This window comes from Mustela putorius, unplaced genomic scaffold (genome assembly GCF_011764305.1).
Source record: "Mustela putorius furo isolate JIRA1106 unplaced genomic scaffold, ASM1176430v1.1 tig00000873_pilon_pilon_pilon, whole genome shotgun sequence".
Classification (NCBI taxonomy): Eukaryota; Metazoa; Chordata; class Mammalia; order Carnivora; family Mustelidae; genus Mustela; species Mustela putorius.
In genome coordinates, this window is record NW_025421504.1 from 7,857,915 (window position 1) to 7,883,368 (window position 25,454).

Consider the following 25,454-nt stretch of genomic DNA (forward strand, 5'->3'; position numbering starts at 1 on the left):
GTTTTCACTATCTTCACTTCTCTTGGGTGGATACCTCGGTGTGGAGTCGCTGGCCGGTACGGCCCATCTGCGTGTAACATGTATGGAACCGCCACACTGTCTTCCAAAAGCAGCGGCACCACTTTCCATTCCCACCGGCAGGAAAGCAGGGTTCCGATTTCTCATACCCTCACCAGCACTTGCTGTCTGACTGGACGACAGCCTTCCTGGGGGGGGAGTGGGATGCCGCTGTGGTTCTCCTGTGGGTTTCCCTGATGGTTAAAGATGTTGAGTATCTTTCCAAGTGTTTCTTGGCCATGTGCATGACTTCCTAGGGGGGATGTCTGTTACTGTCTTTTGCCCAGTGTTTACATTGGATTAAGTGACTTTATTATTGAGTGGCAAGAGTTCTGGATACATTTGATCCAAGGCATTTATCACATACATGACTTGCATATGTTCTATGTATGGGTTTTTTGGGGGTTTTTTTTGGTTTTTTTTTTTTTTTTTTTTTTTTTTTTTTACTTTCTTGAAGGTGTTCTCTGAAGTATAGATTTTAAACATTTTGATGAAGTTCAGTGTCTCTCTCTTTTTTCTCTTGTTGTTTGTGCTTTTGGTGGCAGATCTAAGAAACCATTGCTTGACCCCAGGTCATAAAGATGAACTCATTTTCTTCTAGTTTCATAGTTTAGGCTGTTAAAGTATTTAATTCATTTTGAATACGTATTTGTACATGGTATTGTGATATTTTTGTCTAGGTTTGGTGTCGGGGTAATACTTGGAGTCCACTTAAAGTAGGAGATGAGAACAACTAGAAAACCGCCCCTTTTGGGGGGGATTTGTACAGCTGGGAGATGTTAGCGTCTCTCACAGAGACTGAGATTCCAAGGGCGGAAGAAGAGAAGGATGGACCTGTCCGGCAGGGCCGCGGTATGAGAACCGTTTAGGTCTCACCTCGCACTTGCTGATCTGTCTGAAGATCAGTGTGGTCCACAGCCTCCATTTGTCCAGAGCAGTGGGCACCTACCCTCAGAAACGCTCCCATCCACCTGCTGGTCCAAGAATGCGGGAGTGCTTCCTGCTCTGTAAGATACGTGCTCAGTATCGAGGTGAGACCTGCTCTCCGACCCCTCACCTGCGCTTGGCACCTCATTACTCCCTTTGTGACCTTGGCTGCAGGTCTCTGGCTCTGAATTCTTCCAGTTTGGATTCTGACCCCGTTACCCCCCTCCTCTGTGGGTACAGAAGAAGTCCTCACTTTTCATTCTGCGGATGCTGGGCCGCATCGCCCCCAGCTCTGATGGAACATTCTGCCTGCTTGAAGCTGTTTCTTCTCTTCCACCTTTCTTTTTACCTGGATTCTTCAGGCTGTCCTGTCTGCTTGAATTTGGAGCTGCTAACTCGTCCTTCCTCGTTGGTGCTGCCCGCTCCCACAGCCCCCTTACGCCAGAATCCAGACTTGTGTTTCCCCTCCTGGACGTCCCATCCCGATACCAACTGACCTCACCTCCCCCCACTCCTCCCACCTGTCCATATCGTTGGTCCTGGATCTCCTGGCCTGTCCCATCCCGCTGCCGATCACGTGTCCGCTGTGACCCCATGGTATAGACTTTCAAGGTGAAAAAAATTCAATTTGTTTCCCTCTGCGGTTGAGTTAACTACATGAAAGCATATCCTTTGACCGAGGGTCTTTGTAGATGGAGAAACAAGGAAGTGCTACGGCTTTCCAGGGGAGGATTACCTTTAAGCTCTGTGGAAGGTTCCTCATATCACCAAGCAAAGCTCTGGAAACCTTTCAAAGCAGACTGAAAACTCAAACCTCAGAATCACACTGCTTTCTGGTAGGGCCGTATCCAAGGTTTAAACTGGAGCCAAGCCATCCTGCGAATGTTCTCTCCATGTTGCCTTTCTGTTTAAAAAAGGGAGAAGACGGAAGCAATAGATTAAAATGATATACAGGGTACATAATCGCTTTGGTTGCAGAGTAGGTCGCCCTGAGATTTCTGCAGGTTCCCAGAGAAGCAGCCAGATCAATTTGAACAGGAACCTCACAACCTAAGTATAATTAAAAAAATATAACTTCTGGGACCTGGGTGTGGGGGGGGGGGGGACGGGGGAGGGGGATATCTGAGGATAAGCACAGGAGGACTTACCACATTTCAGGTGAATTTAGTGAAAAGAAACTCATAGTTAGGCGTATCCTGGAAATTTTTCTGTATTACAATAATAAATAAAATGTCACAAACCCATCCAGATAGAAAAAGCAGGTTGCTTATAATGGAATTAAATTCAGATTGATCAGAAACTAGCTCGAGTGAGAAGGGACGTCCATTGAAAGGACACGGGAAATTCGGAGCAGGAAAACCCACAGCCTCATAAACAACTAAGTTGGGCCTAGAACATCTCCTCCTCCTCCTCCTCCCCCTCCTCCTTCTCCCCCTTCTTCTCCTTCTCTGGATACACCTCTTTTTGTCACATTGCACTTAACTCTAAGAGAAAAGATACGTGGCTCCGCTCATCTGTGTTCAACAGGCTGAGGAGCAGTCTGCGTCCCCGCTCCTGATCCGATCCTTCTGGGCACTCCAAACAAAAAAGAGCCCAGGTCTTTTCCTGGGCATGCAAATGGCTTTAAATAGAAAAAGGCTGGGGTGCCTGGGTAGCATGGTCGGTTAAGTGTCCGACTCTTGGTTTTTGTCTCCAGTCGTGATCTCAATGGTCGCGAGATTGAGCCCCATGTTGGGCTCCTCGGAAGGCGTCTGCTTAATTAAGACTTTCTCTCCTGCACCTCCCCAGTAATAAATAAACAAATAAATCTTTAAAAAAAATAAAAGAAAAAGGCTGATTGTCTTAGCCTGGATTTCTTAGAAACCAGAGCGCAAGGCAAAGTTTACACGCTAACATGTATTGGGAGGTGTTATTCCCAGAGAAGCAGAGTGGGGGCAGGGGAGGTGAATGGCACGAGGAAGGCGAGAAAGTAAACTGAGGCATATTGCTGAGCTGGCCGTAGCTTCTCAAAAAAGTAAATCTGGATGCTCAGCCGTGGTTATGAAGACCTGCTTCGAAGAGATGGGAGACTGCTGAGTCTCAGAACAGCATGTTGGTAGGTGCAGAGGGGGCGAGAGAAGAAATGTGCACGTGCTTTGTCTCATGATACCTTCTCATCTCCGGCTGCTTGGGTCCAAGCCCACCTCCCCCCATGCTCATGAGTTGCACTACCCATCCCCCAGGCAGCGTCTGTGGGTCTAGCCAGGAGCACGGGGGCCCTGGCCCTGCTGTGGGTCCAGCCACCACGGAGAGAAACTGAGTCTCTACTTCTGAGCAGTCTGAGATCATTCTTGATGTTAGGAAGTAACCAGCTGCAGGTGAGACTTTAGGAATGACCCATGGCATTAGTCAGGTTCTCCAGAGAAACAGAACCAATAGAATGTGTACATAAACTGAACGAGATTCGTTATAAGAACTTGACTCATGTGCATGTGGAGGCTAGCGAGTCCAAACTTGCAGTGCGGGCTGGCAGGTGTGAGAACCAGTGGTACCATTCCGGCCCAAAGGCAGTCTGCTGGAGAATCTTTTCTTACTCTGGGGAGGGTCCCGTTTTTATTTCTTCTCAGTCCCTTCAACTGATTAGATGTAGCCCACCCACCCACTATAGAGGACACTTTGCTTTCGTCTACCATTTAAGATGTTACTCTTATCCAAAAACACCCCTGCAGAAACATCCAGAATGGTATTTGTCCGAGTAACTGAGCATTCCATGGACGAGTCTAGGTGGCACATAAAATGAACCATCCCGCCTGAGAATTTCTGGGCTTGCTCAAGAAATTCTCTGCCAAGGTTCAGAATTCGGGCAGGACCACAGGAAGCTGGGGTGGAGCAGACTGGTCCCCTACATCGGACTCAGCACACAAATTGACCACCACGTCTGACACAAGATTATTACCGTATGGGTCATCATTGTTGTGCAGACACTATCATTGATTGCTTGTTTATCTTTAAACTCTATTGACTCGCCTCTTGCTAGTGAAAACTTTATTGTTTAAACCAGTTGTACTTTGAGGGTATCTTTTGCCACGTTTGAAAAGAATGGACAAAAAGAATTTTCAACACTGAACTTCGTCTTTTTCTCGGAAAACCATTATTCCAAACTGTAGCCTTTGCCTTCCTAATCATGTTTTCTTTGGGGGAAAGAAAATGGCCTAACCTCGATATACTTAGAACAAACATACCACGTGAATGTGAGTGTGAATGTGCCAAGGGACGTGATTTAGATCATTTCTATGTCCCATATAAATGGAAATGCTGCTGTCTTAAGTTGGTCTTCTTTCTCTTCCTTGAGTGGCTCCTTGTAGATTTTTGACCTACCCCACAGCACCGCCCACATGTTCCTGCCTCTCCACATACACACTTTCTCACTCAGCACAGACTTCAGCTGCAAGCAGTGTAACAGAATTGTTGATGGTGTGGTTCAGTGCAACAAAATTAGGAGTGACGACATGGCTTACGTTCTCTCTTTCATGCTAACTCTTGGAAGTATGGGGTGCATTTTCCGCTTACAGCGCGTCTCCATTTGGATTTCCCAGGTTTTGGATGCGCAGTAGGCGCCCATGGCTCATGGCTGCCATATTGGATAGCACAGCTCTCGAGCGTGGATCTAAACCTTGGCCGCATGTTGGGGTCATCTGGGGCTTTAAAATACTGATATCAGGGTCCTCCCCTGCAGCGATTCCGATTTAATGGGGCTGGGTTGAGGCCTCGGCTCCTCAGGTGTCTTTTATACTCAGGCTTAAGAACAACCAGTCTCTAGGGTGTTCTCCCTGAGAAGGTAAGTCCTCCCTCGACTTCCCCCTCCCTCTCCTCTGGCGACCTCTCTTTCCCTCCATCCCCGTGAGACCCACACTGTAAACAGAAATTAAGCAAGCTCTAACTTGGGTCATGGGGGGAAGAAAAACAGAAACAGGATGGTATTAAATTCTGTCTGACAGGCAAGAGTGAGCAAGCTGATCTCATCTGTCTTCTCCGGGTCTGTTTACCAACAGACTCCGTAATGATTTGCTTGCCACTGCCCTTTAGGCTTGCGGTGTGTTTCCTGATCTCTCTTTGCCAGAGAGTTCTCTGAGAATTAGGAATCACTGATGGACACTAGAGATTTGGCAAGATTTCCCCCTCCGTTCCACTGGGAGCTTCCCGAGGGAACAGAGGCGTTCTGTGTGGATCCGGGATCCCGGAGACCCCTCCAGGAAACCAAGTGTCTCGTGACTTCTGCAGAGCCCATTTCTCTCTGCGCCCTAGACAAGCAAACTCTCCTTCTCTACAAATAGAAACCAGCCCAGACAAACCACAGAGACTCGGGTTTCCAAATGCGTCCCGAAAAGATTGTTTCAGGGCACTGGACAAATGAGGCATGAGTAATGCAGTCAGCGGGGAAACAAACCGCGGCGCCCCACATCTGAAACCCGGGGTGTCGGCAGGCAGCTGTTCGGCGGTTCCAGCAGCCCACAGACACCTGGGGCCCCATCTGCCCCGTGGGTCCCTTGCATTCAAATTAGACTTCCCAGGGAGGGCACAGAGCTGGAGGCCGTGCGTCTTGGGGAACAGAAAATTACTGAGGGCTTTCTGGGGGCTGAACAATATATGGAGGATAGAATCACTTGGAGGATGTCATGAGTTGCTTGATTTTTACTCTGGATGTTCTCAGTCTGGAATTCGTAAAGCAAATGGCCCACGGAAGAGCTTTTTGCTTTAGTAAACACATGGCCCAGCCTTTGCCACAGAGCCGACAGCCCTCCATCTGCTGGGATGCTAAGCCCTCTACGCCGACCTTCAGGTAGAGGAAGTGGGCCAGGGCGTCTACCCTTATCCATCCAACCTGTCACCCAGAGCCTGTCACTGCAAATGCCAGTTGGTATCAAGGGAACATCGTGGCTGTGGTTAAGACAGTCGGGAGAGCTCAGTGAACAACTCGCACAGGAACGAATCCCATGAATTTACTAACGACATCCACAGATGGTCACCTTGGCTACCAGCACAGTTCCCATAAAGTCAACCATATTGCCTATCCTCTCCTAGAGTCTGTCTTCTCCTTTCATGTACAGGTCTGGAGGGAGGGAGCAGGGATCTTGATGACCAACCTTTTCCTCGCTCTGTTCCCAACATGTGCCGTTCCCAGCGTAGTGTACTTGTGCAGCTGTTTTAATGAGATATTCTCAATGTTCATTTATGTCATTGGTAAGAAACAGAACCACAGTTCCTATTGTCCTAAGCTAAAAAGAGAATTAACTGGTTCACAGAGCTGAAAAGTCCAGGGATTCTAGCCAGCTTCAGGCACAGTTTGGTCCAGGGCATCAATGATATCATCAGGCCTCTGGTTATTTTTCTCTCTTTAGGCTCTGCTGTCCTCAATGTTGGCTGATTCTCAGGTTTTCTATGGTGGCAGGATAGCCTCCTGCTGACAGCGCAGCCCTGTGAACCTCCCAGGTTCAAGTCCAACAGAAATAAGGTCATGTCCTCTCAGTAACTCCCTTGAGGTCTGATTAAACCAGCTCATCCCAAGTTGAACCCTTTGAACCAATGACGGTCATCTACCAGAGTAGGATCATAGTCTGCTTCCTGGAGCCCAGAATGGAGCCTTGGTCAAACCCCTACGGTCTGAGAGCAGGCAAGGAGGGCTCCCCAGGGGGAGCTGCCTGGTCTGTCCAAGACGGGGGGCCTTCATCCTCTTGGTCCTTCCTGCTTGACTTCATTGGTCCTTCTTGGATGGAACACACTGCAGAGATTCTGCTCCGGCTGTCTGGGGCAGTGTTCTGGCCTGCCCAGGTGTCACCATCAGACTGAGGACCTTGCAGGACCCACTGGAGATTGTAAGAAACGGGCTTCATGAACTGTCCTATGTATCACAAACTCACGTCCTCTTTTTACTGTTATTTCCCAGGACCTGTGAGTGTAGCACCTTCCTTTACTTCTTTAGTCTGACAACTGAGGACTTGGGGCTTGATTCTCCAGGGAGGTAGCAGAGCCCAGACCCTAAAGCCACCATCCCTGAGTCCAGTCTATGCATGCTCCGCCACTGACTAGCCTGGTCACGAATAAGATACTTGGACCTCTGTGCCGTGGTTTCCTCATCTGTAAATTGGGGACAATCAGGTGACCTCCTTTATGTTAATGAGTTAGTACACGTCAATTGCTCTGAGCAGTGTCTCGTGTCTTGTAGGTACTCTGTAGGAAAAATAATCACTTTCACTCTTATTAAGTGGATTCCTCTGTCTATAGGGATCATCAGAGTTAATTTCCAAGCCTGTTCCAAAGAGACATGGCAGCAGGAGGCATTCATCCAGGGTCTTGGTGTCTAAAAACACTGAGTCTATCTTTTTGGCAATAGGATGTCACCATTTCTTGAGAAGGATTTAAACTCGGACTCAGTGTGGCCATAGGAAAGCTACTTTATTTAGCACATCAGAAAAGTTGTTTGGAGCAAGGAACTCTGACCGTGTGTGCTTCCCGGGCCTGGTGTCAAGACCCAGGCATGACCAGGGGCCCTTGGGCTAGAGATGCTCTGAGAGCCTGACCCTCAGGTGTCACCCCAGCTGATGTCACCTCCACCCTGTAGGAAAAATGCTCCTTCCAAGGCATTCTTTGGCTCACTGTGTTCTTACCCTAACAGCCCTCCCACCTCTTGCCCCCACGGAACTGCTCTAACGAAAAGGCCATCAGCCCTGCACATCACGACTTGGCCAGGAAAGTTGCTACAGGTTGGGGCTTGTGCCCAGACGGATTTGGTTATGATATGCAGGCTTTGTGTTGTCGTCTGTCACCCTCTTGGACACAGACACAACAGGAACATGAATTCCACGGGAGGGACTTTTCACTGCCTGACGGTTTGGACAGGATCCACTGCTGACGGAAACCCCCTAACATTTCGGGGAAAACCTGGGCAGCAAACCGGAGCAGGAGGAAGAGGCAGAAGAATGGGGATGTGACAGTCCGCAGCCTGGTGACACGGGGCAGTGACGGAGCTTAAGGGACCAAGTGGCCCATCTAAGTCTCCCTCACCACCCCCCCAGACTCCTAAACCCACAAGGACAGCTTGAATCCATTCCTAAAATGCCTTGAAAAGGAGAAACCCACACCCTCTCCCAGGCTTGTATGCAAGAGCGATCACCAGAACGGGGCTCTGTCCTTCTTCGGGACAGATCGCCCTTTGTCCTGGGGACTAGCCTATGCATTGGAGGCTGTTGGCCGGTATCTCCAGACTCTCTGCATCAGGTACCAGAGGCCCCCCTCCCACTGTTGGGAGCCCAGATGTCTCCGGACCCTGCCCAGTGTCCCCTGGGGGGCCCAGATCTCCCTGGTTGAAAACTATCATCCCAGGCGGTACATCTTTCCAACACTTGAAGGCCTTCTGTGTGCCAGGCTTGTGCCAGGTGCTGGTTAAATCAAAAACAATAGGCTCCCATCCTCGGACCCAGAAGAACAGAGTTGAAATTGCATGCAAATTGGTATAAATGCATAGAGCATGCATTGGTGCGTGTAGGGTAAATGAGCCCTGTGTTCTCGCCAAGAAACGCCTGTGTTCCGCTAAAGGCGTTACTTACCGTCTTCCAAAAAGGCCCTCGCTGGCCCCAACGCCTTCCTACTTAGCGCCACCCCCCTCGAAACCATTGTGCACAACACCCTCCCCCAGTGGAAAGGGACCAGCTGCTCCCAGTCTCCTGCAGAACCACACTTCAGAGGCTTGGCCAGCATCCTCTCTCCAGGCAGCACTCCAGGTCGCTAACCTCCTGGGAGGCATTGGGGTAATGCCGAAATCATGCCAAACATCTGGATGAGAACGGCAAGATGTGGCCAGTTCTTCCACAGTTTCCACACTGTGCCGCTGGGATGGAATGTGAGAGGGTCCCTCCCTGCCGTGCTGGGACATCCGTGCTCCGTCAGCAGCCCCAGGCTTCCCGCTCTGCATGGGGGGGCGCCACATGTCGGCTCCGCGGCCCTCTCCCACCTTGCTGGGCCTGCTCAGCTTACGGTGGGACCCAGGGACAGGGGCGGTGCCATCCTGACTTCCCCAGCCCCTTCCCCAGCAGCCCCTTTTATGGTATTGTGTCGAGGAGATGCTCAGAAACCAGTAAATGCCTCTAGGTGTTTGATGTGCTAGATGTTCCTCCTGCCACCTTAGAGTCCCCCAGGTGGAGAAAAACGATTGTGATTCTGAGACTTGGGTCACTTCTGCATCCCAAACTATCCAGAAAACCTGAACCAAGCTCCCTGTCCCAGCTGAATGCACGAGAACAATCATAGATGCAAAATATGAGCTTTAAATTACCAAAAAAGGCAGCTGGCCGAAACCATGCCCCTCTCCTGCCAGAGAAGCCAGTGACATCTTAGTGCTCCGGCCTTAGAAGTGCCCTGGGGACCCATCACCTGAAGCTGGGATTTCTACATCCCTAACCTTCCCCTCCCAAGACCTGTTCTCGAAGAGACCCTGTAGCTCATTTTCTGCACGGCCTTGGGTAAGACATCTGAGGAAGGGCTCCAGAGCCAACCAACTACCCCACGGGGTTTCCTGTGGACTGACTGTTAGTGTCAGTTTTGGAAACAGCCTCCCGAAGGTTGCACATACGTGGCAACCCAGAAATCTGGTCTTTCCAGGCTTTCAGCTGCCCGTGCCGGGGCCAGGGATGATGAATCACGGGTGGTATAGTCAAGGGAGCACAGAGCAGCACAGAAGGCTTTTGTCCCCTGCTCTAAAACTGAGAACATTCACAGCCCCTGGCCAGCCTGGATCTCAGCAGTGCTCCGTCCCCAGAGAGCTTTGAAAACAGCAGAGACAGCTGTGTGTCCTTGTGTCCTGAGTGTCGCTAGCACGGCCCCCAAGGGGAGAGGTGCCTTGGACCCTCCTGGGAAATGCCTTTCAGCCCCAGGGGGTGACTGTGATTGGAAAGTGACGTGAATGAAAGGGCCCCGTCACACATTTTGGGGGGCTCCCTGAAACCTGTCCCCTCTGTCCTGCTCCAGAATTCTCGGTTGTAACAGATGATTTCTGAGGAGCCAGGCCAGAGCTGCCCCCTCCTCCTCCCAACTCCCAGCAAAGTCTGGAGGGATCGTATGCCCCCTCCACAGATGCCCCCAAAGGTAGCCTTCATTGCCTTAGAAGACTGGCCAGATGTTCACCCCGGAGGAGTATTCGCATTCTGGGGATAATCAGATCTGGGGAGTCCGGGCCCCCCCTGTCCTGTCTGATGCTCTCAGCACCTGGGACGGTATGTGGCACAAAGAAATGTTGGTTGAATGACTGAGTGAACGAATGTGAGGAAAGGGGTTTTTAGGCATCACCTTTCAGCGAAAGTCCTCCCCGCCACCTTTACCCTGGAGAGTTGTAAACAAACATACGGGAAGGAAAACGTTATAATAAACCTCATTACGCTCATCACCAGCTTCAGTAAGCATTTACCGAGATTTACCTGCTTTTATTTTTTGCTTTTATTATGGAAATGCGCAAGCATACCTAAAAACAGGAGACGAACAAACCCCATGGGAGTGTCACCTAGCTTCAACGATTACCCTTGATGGCCACGAGCCTCCCCCCAGCCTGACCACGCTGAACGCACGAGACACAGCTTTAAAGCCCCCCGCATTTGGGAAGTAACCAGATCAATGCATTTCTGGGCTGTTTAGAGAGAAACAAACCTAACATCTTATAATTACATCCAACTTCCTTTCTGGAACGAGTTCCAGAAAATGGCTTTTTTTTTTCCCCCTTCTTCTCCCTTTGATCTGAGCAGCAGCCCGCAGATGTCAGGCTGTGTGCATGTAAGTGCGGACATGGAAACACATAGAAAAGCACCCCCCCTGCACACAGCAGGTCATTATCTGTGTTTATCTTATCAGGATACTCCTAAACCAGGCCCACTTAGAACAAGGCGTCCCCAGTTCAGTTTATAAATCCAGTGTCCCAGGCGGAAAACAATTTGAAAGGCAGCATTGTTACTGGACAAGGCTGTGTCTGTGATACCAGAGTCTGTATGGTAACAGCCTGTCCCGCTAATAAATTGCCGGCCCCGGGGTTGTGGCCAGGGACCTTGGCAGAACGTCGCGCCCTGTGTCTTCTCCTTCCCAGGCCCATCATCCCGATGGCCATAGCGATCCAGTCAGACAGAAGAGCATTTACAGTGCTCCTGGGATCCTGGGGTCGTGGATTCTCCTCTCGGGGGCTTGGTCCCCACCATGGGACACATCCCCGGCTGTGACTCCAGGCTTCCGGAAGGGATCGAATCCAGGGGTCTGCCCCCGTGGTGTATGTAGTGAACTCCTCATTCTGGATCCTTGGCTTTTTGGTTTCTGTGACATGGTTTGGCGACAGTGGGCATGGACGGTGATTGTGGGAGGTAGGGAGCCAAAGTCTTTCTCGCTTCCCTCCTGTGACCCAGCCTTACCCTGGGCCCTTCCTGCGAGCACACTGAGGGACACCTTCATCCAGGGGTGGTCAGGGAAGTTTTGCAGTCCAAGTACATACACAGAAGTACTTTGTAAAACCAGGAAAGGCCATGTGAAAGTGGGTGTCATTGTTAGGGGAAAAAATGGACAAGAATTCTGTGGGCAAAGTGTCATGGGACACACAAGGGCACAGACGGTCATCGCCAGCCTTGGACTGGGGTCCTAAGTTCCATGTACAAAACACAGATGCTGAAGATCTCACAAGGCTGCCGCAGAAATAAGCCAGTGCTGTATGGGAAGCATCTAGAAGAGTACAGAATGCAGCAGGGCTTGGGGAAGATAGATAATGGTAAAGTAACAAGATCATTACAATATTTATGTGCAATATAATTTACAGTGTGATTGTTAAAGGCAAGTTCAAAGGGGCGCCTGGATGGCTCAGTCAGGGTAGCATCTGCCTTTGGCTGAGGTCCTAGGATCGAGCCCCACATCAGGCTCCCTGCTCAGCCTCTGCTCCCTGCTCCTGCTCTCTCTTGCTCTCTCTGTCTCTCTCCCCAACAAATACATAAAATCTTTGAAAATATAAAAATAAAAACAAATTTATGGAAATGCTAAAAAAAAAAAAAAGGCGAGTAGGCCTCTATGGGCAAATTGGAAAATTCTTCATGGGGAATGGCAGTAAATTAGAAGAAATTTTCCATGGAAGTCGCAGAGTTAGAGGCAGTGAGGTTGCACTAAAGAGCATGGGTTCTTTCTGAATGCCGGACAGTGGGCCGCCCCTGAAGGCTCTTGAGCGAGACAAGCATGGTGACGAATGTCCGAGAAGCCCAGAGGGAAGAAGGGCAGACGTTGGAGGAGTCTGATGGTGGTCAACCCATGCAGGGTGTCTTCAAGCTCCCGGCCTTGGGTCTCCGATCTGTCGAGTGGGAATGAGTAGCCGCCCCCTTCCATCCCACAGCTGTCCCGGTGGGGCCCCTTTGAAATAGTGGCCATTCTTTTCTGTGCTTTTAGCAAGATCCTCTGTCGGTGCGGTGGACAGTGGGGGTGGTTTGAACGATGGAGCCGTGTGAGGCAGAGGCGAAGGTCGGGATCCAGGAGGAGACCCGGGGACGACCCAGGTACAGGCCTACGCTCTCTTGCTCCTTCCCATCCCGGAGACCCCCACGGAAATGCCAGCCCCTCGTAAAGACCCTGCCTTCCTCTCCAGCGCCCCCCCCCCACCTCCGTTCACTCTTGATCCCACCAGCCAACTTGTTTCCTTCGGAGCCCTTCATAGCCTGTAATTATATATACTTTTCCTCTCTCCTTAATTATTATCTGTCTCACCTCGCAGACTCTCTGCCCCGCACCAGGGTCTGTTTTGCCACACCTGGCGTCCAGGTGTGACAGATGCTCCCTCCCACCCCTCACCGCCCCGGACTAGTCTCCTCAGGCCACCGTAACAAATTACCGCAGACCGGGGGGCTTAACGCAGCAGAGATGGGTCCCCTCCCCACGCCGGAGGCCAGAAGTCTGCAGTCAGGGTGTGGGCAGGGCCACCTGCCCTCCGAAGGCTCCGGGGGACAGTCTTCCCTTGCCTCTTCCAGCCTCCAGCGGCTCCAGGCAACTCTTGGGTTGGGAGGCGGCAGGCCCGTCTCTGTCGCCGTCCTCACGTGGCCCTGTCCTCTGCCCTGTGTCCTTCCTCTGTCTGTCTCTTCTTTGGACACTTGTCATTGGATATAGGGCCTTCCCAGATAACCCCAGCTGATGTCCGCTCCAGATCCTTAATTTAAATACATCCACAAAGACCCTTTTTCCAAATAAGGTCAAATTCACAGGACAGAAATTCAACGGCAAAAATCAAGCCCGGCACGAGGCAGAGCGCATGGGGCAAATGGGTTGGTGCTCAGGGGAGGTCTGCGGGGGGACGGGGAGGCATTGAGGCAGAGACCGGAATCCGGTAAGGAACACGGGCATCTGGTAGCCAGGGGGGTGCGGTGACCAGGTGTGGAGCTCCCACCTCTGCCCTTCTTGGCATTCCTGACCTCTGACCTCTGTGTAGGCCACTCCCGTGATTTCCAGAGAGAATCAAAGGATTCAGTACAAGACCCAGGAAAGGGGCAGATCTCTCTTGAGGGAAGAGAGAACAAACGAGAGGTCCAGGACAGTTTTGCTCCCCAGTTCAGGGAAGCCAGCCCTTGGCTTGGAAAGAGGGAGCGGGAGAGAAGGACTTGCTGTGGGAGGAGGAAGAGGCAGAGTGGGTATCTGGGGAGTCCCCACCGCCTCCAGGCCACAAATCAAGGCCAGCCGACTCTGCAGGGCAGCCCAGGGCCAAGCAGCTGGCCGGCCCCAGCCGCGGTCTTTCTATAGGTGGCCTAGGGCTCGTCAAAGAGAAACGGGATTTCAGAGCGTAGCGGACAGAGCCCGACACGAACCCCCCCACACCTCCTCTGTCCAAACCTTGTTGGCCTCTTCCTGCCACCGGTCCTCAGCCAGCCGTAGGGCCTCTGGAGAGGACAAAATGGACAAGACAGAGCCAGGCGGCAGGGGAGGGACAGCAGACAGACCCCCTCCCTCCCAGCATACCACCTGCAACCCCACAGCAGACGGGTGGGTCTGGGGGTGCTCCCAGAATGGGGGGACCCGAGTTGCAGCTGGGTCAGGGTCTGTCACCCCTCAGAACTGGCTCTTTCTTGAGGAACCTCCAAGTCAGGTCAGCTCCCCGACCAGGGGCTCCCCGGTGGCGAGGGCCACGGAGGGGAGCACCCTGGAGGCGCCCCAGGGGTGGCAGAGTGGCGAGCAGCCGAGCGCCCAGGGACTGTGGTAACTGGGGGACATCGAGGGGACAGTTCCTCTGAAGCCCATGAAACAGGAGCCTGTGCAGGAAGCTGCAAAGGACACCAGAGCTCAGGGAAGTGTCCCGAAGGAGCACATTCCAGCTTCTCCAACGATGGTTTCCGTGAGCAAGAAAACGGTGCCATCTCAGAATGAAGTCCTATCTTCAGGCTAACGCGACTCTGTGAGGTCGGCCGCACGGCACCCAGAGACCCTGGTGTTGGTCTTGGGGACCGGCATGTCTCAGCAGGCAAGTGGCTGCAGGCTGGGGACCCCAACGCTGCCTTCTCTCTCTCTCTCCTACCTCTCCTTCCCTCCAAACTCCCTGAGCGTGGCCGCGACTGAGACTGTCCCCTCACAATGGCAGAGCAGCAAGGAGGGCCCAGCAAGCTGACCATCTTTTCCTCTAAGGAGCCAGAGAGCAAACATTTTAGGCTTTGTGGCATTTACGCAGTTCTGCCCTTTTAACTCCCAAGCAGCCATAAATAGTAGAGATGGGCGGGTGTGGCTGTGTGCCAGCTCGACTCTGGTTACAAAAGCAGGACAGGTTAGGTTTGGCCTGGGGCCAGCGTTTGGCGATCCCTGATGTGGACAGTGGGGAGCTATGGAGTGTTTGGGAGCAGAGGAGTAGTCTGCTCGGGGAAGATGGCTTTAGCAGCTTGGGTGGCAGAGCTGGGCCTGGGGCTGGGAAGCCTGGAGTTCCCTTGGCTCACGTGAGCTCTGGGCTCCTGAGGATACAGCAGTTTTGCTAAGATAGCCAGGAGTCTTTCATACTTCTGGAAGGCAAGATGCTCGCTACTCGGGGACCACCCAAGGAGCGGACAGTTTACTGATCTCATTTTTAAATAAAATATTTTAATAACGTTTATGAGTTCTCTGTAGGCCAGGGTCCTCCCGGCATCTGGGCCACGTCTGGTTCAAGAGTGCTTTGGGGGCAGCTCTGCCCATCTTGGAGCCCCTGTGTTTGGATTAAAGACGGGAGGAAGGGAGGGAGGAAAGGAAGTAGGTCCCCTGGGCCACAGGCGTGCTGGACGGGCTGTCCACAGCCTGCGCAGATCGGGAGAAGGGCAGGGCCCGTGGGGAGCCAAGGGCTCACATACCCTCCTGGGGCTGAGGGCAGCCGGGGAGCAGGGTGGGCCCAGGTAAGGGGTGGTCGAGGTACCTGCTGAATTGGGAGGTTCGCCTTAGACTGAGGTTGGGGCAGGGGACAGTTTGCTTTTGGATTCTGGTCATTCCTTGTTTTGTTCCATTTCCATCGGGGGACTCTCCCTACTGTAAAATCGATCCAGATGTTTGGTTTATATGAAGATATTTGGCATCTGATAAAGCCCACGGGATGCTGATGGAATTTAATATTCTTTTAGTGCTGGGTGGACCCAAATCGTGTTACCGCCACCTGGCAGACAGCTCCTGCCTGAGGGAGCGGACCGTGCAGAGACCCGAGCCCCGTGAAGGCCCGAGAGCCAGCGAGGCCGCAGGACGCTGCTAGGACGTGCAGTGCCGATCCCTCCGCCTCCCTCTCCCCGCAGCCCCCTCGGGCCGTGTGCGCAGCGACTCAGAGACCCCGAGTACGTGTGTCCGTCCCTCCTCTTCTCTCTCTCCTCACCCAGCCCACGTCATGGCCCGAGGATTTGAGCAGTTCTACGAAAATGCACTCAGCATGGAGGTGTGGACATGACGTCGAGGCAGACGGGGGACAAGCCGCAGTCGGCCTGGGCAGGCCAGAGCTCCCGGCGGTTCGCTGGGAGAAGCCTGTTCCCTGTTCCCTGATTTCCTCAGGGCCAGGAGTCACACCCCCTTTGAAGCCCAACCAACCCCATTTTGACAGCGTCCTAACTGGGAGGGAAGTAAGTACCTGGTCCAGAAAGCCGTAGGTGCTCGGGGCAGTGGAGGGGGCCCGTGAGTGAACGTCCACGAACGGAAGACACCTGCACATGGACATGAGTCGCGGGTGAGTCAAGGGACGACACTGGCTTTATTTGCATTTAGTTTCCACTTGGGAGGAATTCTCAAAAATGCTACCGGTTCACTCTCGTGACGTTCGTGGCATTAATCCTCAGCAGCTGCAGTAGCGAATGGCTTTGACCCACAGCTCCCAGCAGGGAAACGTCCTGAGGGACGAGGAGAAAAAGAAATCAGCTCGTGCATCTCTGGCTAATATTTAATTTTGGTGTTAACCCTCGTAGCTAGGCCCATCGCTGGGATGCCCGGTCACCCGTTTCCAAAGGGTTGGACTAGTTAGCCTCTTTAAAAACAGGGCAGTCTCAGAAGGGCTAGACCCAGGGCCAGGTAGACACGTGTCCGGACGCACAGGACACGGGGTCGTACATCTTACAGAGAGGCAGATACAGGGAAGGGAGTGGCTTGCCCAAGGTCACTGCTGGGAGGTGGATGAGCCAGGACCTGAGCTGAAGAGGTGGCTCTGTCTCTCCCCACCCCGGTGGCCCTCGGTGAGGACTGCATCACCTGGGGAACTTGGTCAGTAGGCATCCTCCCCAGGGAGCTGGTATCCATGTTTTGAAAAATCTCCCACGTGCTCCCCCATCCCTAGGCCGCCCTCCTACTTAACATCTCCATTTAGAGGATCGCTCCTTTGAGACGAGGCTCCAGGAGGTCTCAGGGTGCGCAGGGACGAGATCTCACATAAACCAGAGTGACCCTTTGCATACCTGCGCCTTCCCGGGGAGGGCACGCTCCCTTGCGTGTCTGGAATGTCTGGTCTGGTTTATCTGCTCCAGAGGTTTCCATGGGACAGCTGCTCCCCAGGGCTGTGCTTTTGTCAGCCTCCCTGCCCCCTCTGGCATGCCTGAAACCATCCCTTGCCCTGTGGGACATGATGGGACTATTAGAGACCACGGTGAGGTCTGTGAGCTGCCCCTGCCCGAAGGATCTCTTCCTGTTGCGGGCTGAAACCCTGTTCCAGTCGGGGGGCCGCTGGGGGACCTCCGGGGGCAGCTACTGTATCACACACACACACACACACACTCAGAAAGCAGCCTTCTGAGGGGTATTGGTCTCAAGGGGAGGGCAGCCCAGCCGCAGATCTACTCACGTCCGGCCTGGGTTGAGGTTCTTGTCCAGTGTGAGGTCATGGCTGCGGGTTTTCCAGTTAGAAAAGTTGCATTGTTTGCCCAGAAAAATATTAACGTCTTTCCTTTCCTGCAGTGATGCTTGGCCGCTGGGCCGCCCTCCCTGTGCCTGGCACGGCTTCCGTCGCCAACAATGGTGATGCTTTGTACTTCCCCTGGGCCCTGCGCTCAGGCATCTTAGGGCCTATTCTTGTTCTGTGGGCGCCTGCAAAGCACAGCTTCCTCATTCACAGGGCGGAAACAGGCCCCAACAGGCCTGTGAGAGATCTGCGGCGTCAATGCACACTTGTCTTTGCTGAAGTTCACAGTTAATCAGCCCAGAGCCTTTGACAGCCAGCTCAAGTGGCCTCGGGAGCCGCTGGGTTCTTCCCAATGTGGGGCCAGTGCAGGCCGTCGTTCAGAGGAGTCATGCGATCCTTGTACACCAGCAGGCCCTCTGATGCCCTCGGTTGTAAGCGGGAGACTCCCAGCGGCAGGCCACGGCTCTCCAGGGGGATGGCCTTGGGCATGTCACTGAGCCTCTCGGAGCCTCAGTTTCTGCTTGTGTCCAGTTGGAGTAACATAGTAGAAAGATCTGGAGGCTCAGGAGGAGAACACGCAGAGCATTGAGCTCGGTCTGGGCTCAGTAGCCCGTGGCTTCTGTTACTGTTTGGTCATCTGCATCATTGCTGGTGTCACAGATCTTCTCCTTTCCGAGCCTCACCCTTACGGGGCCGTGACTCTCTGCTTAGCCTCTGCTGTGTCAGCCAGGGTTTGCAGACCGCGTCCCACCGCCACCCAAAGTCTCCATGGTGGAAGCGGGAGCCGGGCTTCTCTCAAGAACTCATCTGGAGAAAAGGATTTCCCCAGCCTCATGAATTTGGAAAGTAGCTATTCTAGAAGATTTTAGACAATTGGTTTCCTCCTTCAGCCGGGCTTACTTGCCTGGCTGCAAAGCAGTGGTGCGGATGCTTGTCCGGGCAGCTCAGATCTGCTCTAATGGCAGGCAGCAGAGGGATGGACCTGCTTGCCTGTGGCAGTCCCGTTACGCCCCTGCCTGCAGGACACTCTCATTTAAACCCCCTTTACTGCAACTTGAACCCATTCAGTAGAGAAATCTGCTGGCCGTCAGTCTGCTTTCAGAATCCCCTTAGAAACTTGAAGGCTAGTATCTTGGGTGGGCACCCTGGGCATGAGCATTCACAGCAGCCCCTGGAGAAGAGGTGGACAGAGGCCTGGCCCCGGGGGTCAACCGCCTGTCTAGACCGAAGCCCCCAGGTACCCGGGCAGAGAGGGAGCTCCACCTGCCAGGCCGATCCAGGGCCTTGTTTGGAGGAACGGGCACTTCAAGATGTGGACGGGAGGGCCACCAGCTGGAGAGGCTGTGGGTGTCTTTACCAGCGAGAGCCGGATGGTAGTAACACATCTCGTGGGGTCCCAGAGCTGGGGGAGCGTGGTGACGGCGCGATCCAGGATCAGTGCTCTTTGAAATTGCGGGCAGACCACAGCCAGCCTTACGAAGTGTTGTTGCCACCCAGCAGGATTCTAGACACTGGACTATGTCTCCTTCGGCTCCCGGAGGAGGGGCCGGTGACAGCAGGCGAGGTGATCCCTGATGGCTGTTGCAGACCGAGAGCGTGCCGGCGACAGTGCAGGGTCGCGGGGGTCACTCAAGCTTAGGAGAAAGGCAGATATCCTCTTTGCAGAGCTGCGAAGAAGGGATGTCGAGTCTCCCATTAGTGGACTGGATACTCCCAAGTGTGTCTTGTGGTAAACGGTGGTGGCCCTGGGGACGAGAATCACCCTGCGGATGGGGGGCAAGGAGAGATTTGATGCAGAAGGGGCTCCTGGCGCTCAGTCTGTTAAGCATCTGCCTTCGGCTCAGGTCTGATCTCAAGGTCCTGGGGTCGGCCTGTCATCAGGGAGCCTGCTTCTCCCTCTCCATCTGCCCCTCCCCCGCTCATGCTCTCCCTCTCTCTTGCAAATAAATAAAATCCTTTAAAAAAAAAAAATTTGGTGCAGAAAACTGAAATCTGGCTGTTTCAACATCCAAAAGTTCCCCAGGCTCCTGAATTGTTCCTTGGCCCTTGGTGCCCAACTAGCATCTGTAGGCATGTTACGGGGAGGCCAGCCAAACAGCCCGAGAGGCCTAGTTCAGCCCCATTGTGAAAACTAACCTTCGCCGTGTTCCTGACATTAACCCTCTTGGGGCTCATTGTGTTTGGAGTAAAGTTCAAGTTCACTCCCCCCCCACCCCACCCCACCCCCATTCCCCAGTAGACATCAGCCACTCAGGACCTTTCAGATTTCAGAACACAAAGATCGTGCTTACCCACAGGCCTTTGCTCTGCCCTCTGCAGGGAGCATTCATCCTCCAAAACGCTCTCTCTAAACTGCTGCCCCTCCCATTCATTCTTTGGCTCTTGGTTTCAATTTCACTCCTTCTCCGAGTCGAACTGTGGACACCCTGTCTCAGTGAGATCCTCCCGGAAATTCACCATCAGCTCCCACGGCCGTGTCCTCCCCAGCCCTGACCTCAGCTCCCCTGCATGGAAGTATTTGCTTGCTGGCTTTTTTCCCGTCCCGAGCATGGAACCCGGCACTTAGGAAGTTGGTAAGTCTTTGTGGGCAGCAGGGTTTCATAGAAGCCCTTTTCCTACTCAGCATGGCTTCTTTCCATTGCCTGGTCCATCCTGTATCAGTTTAGTCAGAATCAAAGGCCAAAAGGTGGTTCATGGGCTGAATGAGTCATCACCTGCCCCCCAGGTGACCTGGGACCAAGCCTGTGCACCGCAGACATGCTGGCAAGTTCCAGCTGCTGGGGACCCAGGTAGCAGGAGCCCAGGTTTCCAGTAGTGTTGTAGTGTCCTGAGGAAAGTCCCCTGAGTTGTCCTTGACCTTTGTTGTCAAGACCGGCCATGCAGGCCTGCCCCCAACCCAGGGAGGTGGCTCTGTTAGCATCCCTGGTCAGGAAGAAAGGTCTTCTGTCCTGGCTTGTTGGCTCCTTGCATTTGCTGCTTGCTTTTATGATGTGTTACTTTGCTCGTAAATTGTCTGCCTGTCCCACGAGCCTGGGCATAGCCTCCAGACCACAGGCCGGACACTCGCACCGTTGACTTCGCCAGGATGTGGTGCACAGATGTTCCGCTGACCCCTGGTGTGGTGAGTCCAGATGCTTCCCAGGCAAGGAAGCAAGTCGAGGAACCCAGTCTCTGACTCACGAGCTGTCCAGGGAGCCTGGCAAATCCACTTTTAGACACAGCCTGCAGATCATCTCGAGCTGTGAGCGGGCCCCAGGAAATGACCCTTGGGGGCCAGAGCTGGAGCAGAAAATCGTTCTTGGGAGTCAATGCAAATATTTACTCCCGAAAGTTTGATTGTGAAATCTTCTAAGCTCTTGGATGGCTTTTCCCAGGCTGAGCCACAAGCTGCCAGATCTCCGAGAGGAATCCTGGGGCCCAGGCTCCCCTGGGAAGATGCAAATGATGGAGTTGCAGATACTCTGGGAACAGCCTCTGGTGGCAAATCTCTTGGCTACACTTTGGTTTCGTGGCTCTGTGTTTACCTCCGTGGGATTCTCCCCAGATCACCCCTTTGCCTCTAAGGAGGAGCTTTTATAGGCCAGGGGTGCGGTGCAAAATCCCTGCTGTCCTCCCCACCCTCCAGATCAGCCAGGAAGAAATGGAGTGGCAAAACCAAAGCGATCGTGGGTATCCTCCTTTCTCCGTGGGTGCGCCTGTCTTATGCGTTCATTGGCGCATCGTTCCTTCCTGCCAGCCGGGCCCTGTGGAGAACCAGCCACCCAGGGGGGCCTTTGCCCATAGCTGCTCGTGATGAATTCGAATGTAGAGGGCACCCGGAAGATTTTGCAGGAAGTACAGCCTCCTCGAGACTCTGCCGGTGACCTGGCCTCATGGCCCACTTCCTGTCTGAGGGTCTGGTGCCCGCTTTTTCCTGTGCCGCTCCCAGGACAGAACAGGAATGGAAATAACTCCTTGTGAAGAGTCTTAAAGAAATGGGTGCCTCGGGGGGATGCTATAGGTCTTAGGTTACGCAGCTTTGAACTTCTACCCTGTGCTTGAGATTGACTCAGAAGTCAGGCAGTTATATGAACAAGGGGACCGTTAAAGACAGCTGAGGCTTAGCTTCCTTTAGGGTGGAAATCACCTCCCATTTGGAGGCAAAGCACTGGGGTGTACAGCCCAGCGCAGGGAACAGTCTGGAAGGGGAGGCTCCCTCAGACATAACGGGGCTCTGCTCTCGGCCAAAGGAGACTATGAAAAGCTCTTGGAGGCCAGTGAGTTTCTCGTTGTCCAGGTGGGAGGAAGTTCAGATCCGCTTGACGTGCCTGTCTTGCCCAGAACGGGCTCTGCTCTTGGCTCACCTGTGATTTCTGGGAAAATGTCAACAGGGAAAATGGCTCTTTCTCACTTGTGACGAGATGTCCCCAGCAGGGGCCAAAGGGGCAAGTGGGGTGGGACCCGCCGCTTCTCTCCTTCCTCCCGCGCCCCCCCGACTGGTCTCTTGTCCACCCGGGCCCCTCCTGCCTCCCCGTGACCCTCCCCCAATGCCAGCCACAGTGAACGCTTCAAAACATGATTCTAATAATGTGGCTCCAACCTGAACGGCCTCCCCGCGCTCCGAGACAAGCACCAGATCCTTCCCACTGGCTCCGCCCAGCCGTTCCGCTCCCCGCACGGGCCCCCGATAACTGAAACAGGTCTGCGAACAAACACCCGTACACGCACGTTCGTAGCAACTCTTGTGCCCATCCACGGATGAGTAGATAAACAAAATGAGGTCTGTCCATACACAGGAATGTTCTTTGGCCACAAAAACGAACAAAGTACTGAGGGGCGCCTGGGTGGCTCAGTCGGTTAAGCATCTGACTCTGGGTTTCAGCTAAGGTGTGGTCTCAGGGCGGTGAGCTCGAGCCCCCAGTCAGGCTCCGCGCTCTGCATGGAGTCTGCTTGGGATTCTCTCTCTCCCCCTCTCCATCTCCCCGCGCCCCCAACACTCATGTGCTTGCTGTTGCCCTCTGTCTCAAATAAATAAATAAATCTTTACCAAAACACGAAGTACTGATACAGGATACAGTGTGGATGAACCTTGAAAACGTGCTCAGGGAAGGAAGCGAGTCGCAGAAGGTCACACAGCCTATGATCCTGTTTCTGTGCTGCTGCAACTGCGGATTAGTGCGAGCCTGGCTGGGGAGACAGGGAGGGGAGACGACGGCCGATGAGCATGGGGTCTCCTTTTGGGGTGATGAGAATGTTCTGGAACTCAGCAGTGGAGGTGGTTGCACGATATCGTGAATGTACTAAATGCTGCTGAACTATCCACTGAGAAGGGGTTGGAACAGTGAATAGCGAGCCGTGTGAATTTTAGCACAATTAAAAGAGAATCCTTACCAGGCCCTCCGAGCCCTCCTAACATCAGGCCGTGTCCCCCTCTCACGCTGCTGGAGTCCGGACAAACACGGGGCTTCATCTCCCTGCGTGGCCAGCCTCCCCCAGGGAACTCAACAGAGCCCCAGCGTCTGGCCTGCTTGTCTCTCTTCAGTTCCAACAGCTCCTGCCCTTCCTCGAAGGATAGATTCTCTGGGGGGTTTTGCCCTTTTGAGTCATCAAGCCAACTTGGCCGAGAGAGAGACACTAGGAAATCAGCAGTGACTTAGGGATTGATTAATCCTTGAATTGCTTCGTGATCGTGACCTCCGCGGCTGAAGAATGTTCTCCTTGGAGTTTCAGATTCCTCCCGTCTCCACGTTCTGTCTCAGACGCATTTCTTTAATGCTTTCTTGTTGCCTTTCTACCGTTCAGAGGGAAGGCCTTTTCCCGTAAGAGAAAACAAACATGTTCTAAACGGTGATTCAGTTCCTGACCTCCCCCACAGGCTTGATGTAAGCCGTAAGGGACTTCGATACTTAGAAGCCGTGAATGGATGAGTTAAATGGGCTTTTGTGAGCTGAGTGGGCACCAGCCTGCCATTTACAGCAGAGCTTTATGGGGAAACCTGCTAAGAGCTCAAAAAACGTATAAATATTGTATTCCAAAAATGCCATTTATAGGCAGACTCGCTCTGTCAACGGGATGTGAGCGGATGGATGTGGTTGTCCCTGCTCCAAGATGCATGGAGGGAGAAGGGGCTGGAATGAGCTTGGAATTCAGGCTCCGAGAGGAGGGCGGTGGGCCTTGCTGGGCTTATAAAGGGTGATGCTGTCTCTGAGTTGGCCTTGGCAGTGGGGAAAGGCCCTCTGTGGATCTCCCTCCTTACGCACCGTGGAGCAGCCTCCTACACCAGCTGCGTCCTAGCCCGCCTCCAAGGAGCACGGCCAAGGATTTCTCAGTCACTGTATGGACACCTTCTAGCTACATCTTCCCATTATCACAGGTCCCCGCTGACGCTGTGCTGACTGTCTTCAGAGCCTGCTGTGTTCGGGTGTAGATGGGCTTTCTCTCCTCCACACTTCCGACGCCCCGAAGCTGAGACTTCTGTGTCACGGGGGCAGCTTGTGTGTTGTGGGATGGTTAGCAGCGTCCCTGGCCTCCTCACGGTAGACATAGGGAGGCCGGCCCCAGCTGTAACAGCCACGACGTCTCCAGACATGGCCGGTGTCCCCAGGGAGGCTGAGTTGGCCGCAGTCGAAAACCCTGGGCCTGAGGAAATAGGAGGGGACTGTCCCTTTTCTGGATGCCTGCAGTCTTTCCTGGAGCCCAGAACTCATGCCCGTCTGCTGGGAGAACTCCCTCGGCAGAACTGAGACTTGACAGGGACCCCTTAATTTCTTCCAGCTATTACATATGAACTATGAGTTTTATATTGTTTTAAAACAGAAGCTATAGGGGCGCCTGGGTGGCTCAGTGGGTTAAAGCCTCTGCCTTCAGCTCAGGTCATGATCCCAGGGTCCTGGGATCGAGCCCCGCATCAGACTCTCTGCTCAGCAGGAAGCCTGCTTCCTCCTCTCTCTCTCTGCCTGCCTCTCTGCCTACTGCCTACTTGTGATCTCTCTCTCTGTCAAATAAACAAATAAAATCTTTAAAAAAAACCCAGAAGCTATAAGGACTTTGTGTCTGACTATATGTATATAAATGTGTGTAGAGAAAGACTGTTTTTTTTTTACCTCCGGTTGGTACAGTCAAAATTAATTTGTAAAGGAGCTCTTTCATTGGCTCAAAGAAAATGAAGAGTTTATAAAAATTAAATGTTCATAAAATTCTCAATTAAATAGACACTTAATCAAAAAAAAAAAAAAAAAGTTCCATCTGGACTCTGGCTTGGGCTGGGATATCCTGCTACTGCCTACATGCTGTGGGTCCCTGAGACAGGCTGGGCATGCATCCTCTTGGAAGGCTCTAGAACATTTCTGTTTCCCCAGCACTCTGCCGAGACAGCCTCACTGGGGCTTCTGACGAGCCCATCTCCCGCCTGAGCCTTTCCTGAGCCCGGCCTCCCCATACCGCTGCTGCCCATCGGAGGGGTGGATTCATGGAGTTCTCCTTGGCCAGAGTCACCGTGCAGTTTGGGGCAGACCGTTCTTCCTCCTGCAGTGCAAGGCCCGTTGGTTCTGATCATGCTGTGTAGATCTATGTCTCTGTGTCGGTGGGTCTCAAAGTGTGGCTCCCGGCAGCTCAGTGTCACCTGTTCTAAGTGTGTGTGCTCAGGCCCCACTCCTGTCTGCCGGCTGCTCTGCGGGCCCAGCAGTCTGTGCTTTAACAGACCCTCTCTAGGTGATTCTCTTGGACCCTCAAGTTTGAGAACCTCTCTTGTCCGTGAATTTAGCCTTCATTTGCCTGGATGGTAAACACATGCCATTTTAAAGATTGTCTTGTCACCTCTAGTCTTAAATATGTTCAGTTTGGCTTATAAACAGGCAGTGGGGGGACACTCCCCCCCCTTCTCCTCTTCCCTAAAGCAGATTCCAGTTGCCAGCCTTAGCTCTCTCCTGACCAAGGGGCCTCGGTAGGACACTGTCCTATCTCCCGCTATCTTCTCTGTGATGTGATGGGCCCACCTGGTGTCAGGCATTGTCTCGAATGCACCTCCTGGGTTCCCATGGTGACCTCTGGCCTTGGGTTTCATGTACTGAGCCTCTTCCAGCCCCCCCAGCCCTTAGCCCCCCTTTCCAATCCACTGAGGTCGGGAACCCCGGCGCCTCCTACTTGGAAC

General features: G+C 53.2%; 1 protein-coding gene and 1 long non-coding RNA gene across 6 annotated transcripts in view; one reads left to right on the forward strand and one right to left on the reverse strand.

The window, feature by feature from the left end:
* SLC39A11 (solute carrier family 39 member 11) overlaps positions 1–25,454 on the forward strand; it is a 320,940-nt gene that overhangs the window by 275,571 nt on the left and 19,915 nt on the right. Inside the window, exon 9 of one of the 4 annotated variants that reach the window (XM_045085987.1) lies at positions 12,415–12,589. The exons of the other annotated variants lie outside the window; for them this stretch is intronic. Within the exon in view, the coding sequence (XP_044941922.1) occupies positions 12,415–12,589 (175 nt within the window). Of the gene's footprint in view, positions 1–12,414; positions 12,590–25,454 lie in introns of those variants that run through there. 4 annotated transcript variants of the gene reach the window in all.
* Positions 16,010–19,715, reverse strand: LOC123393538. Of its 2 annotated transcripts, XR_006608370.1 has the most exons (5): positions 19,618–19,715; positions 17,270–19,089; positions 16,887–17,041; positions 16,240–16,328; positions 16,010–16,145 (listed from the first exon to the last, which is right to left on the reverse strand). It is a non-coding gene; the product is annotated as an uncharacterized LOC123393538 (long non-coding RNA). The 2 variants fall into 2 exon arrangements; XR_006608369.1 differs by lacking the exon at positions 16,010–16,145 and having other exon boundaries at positions 16,176–16,328.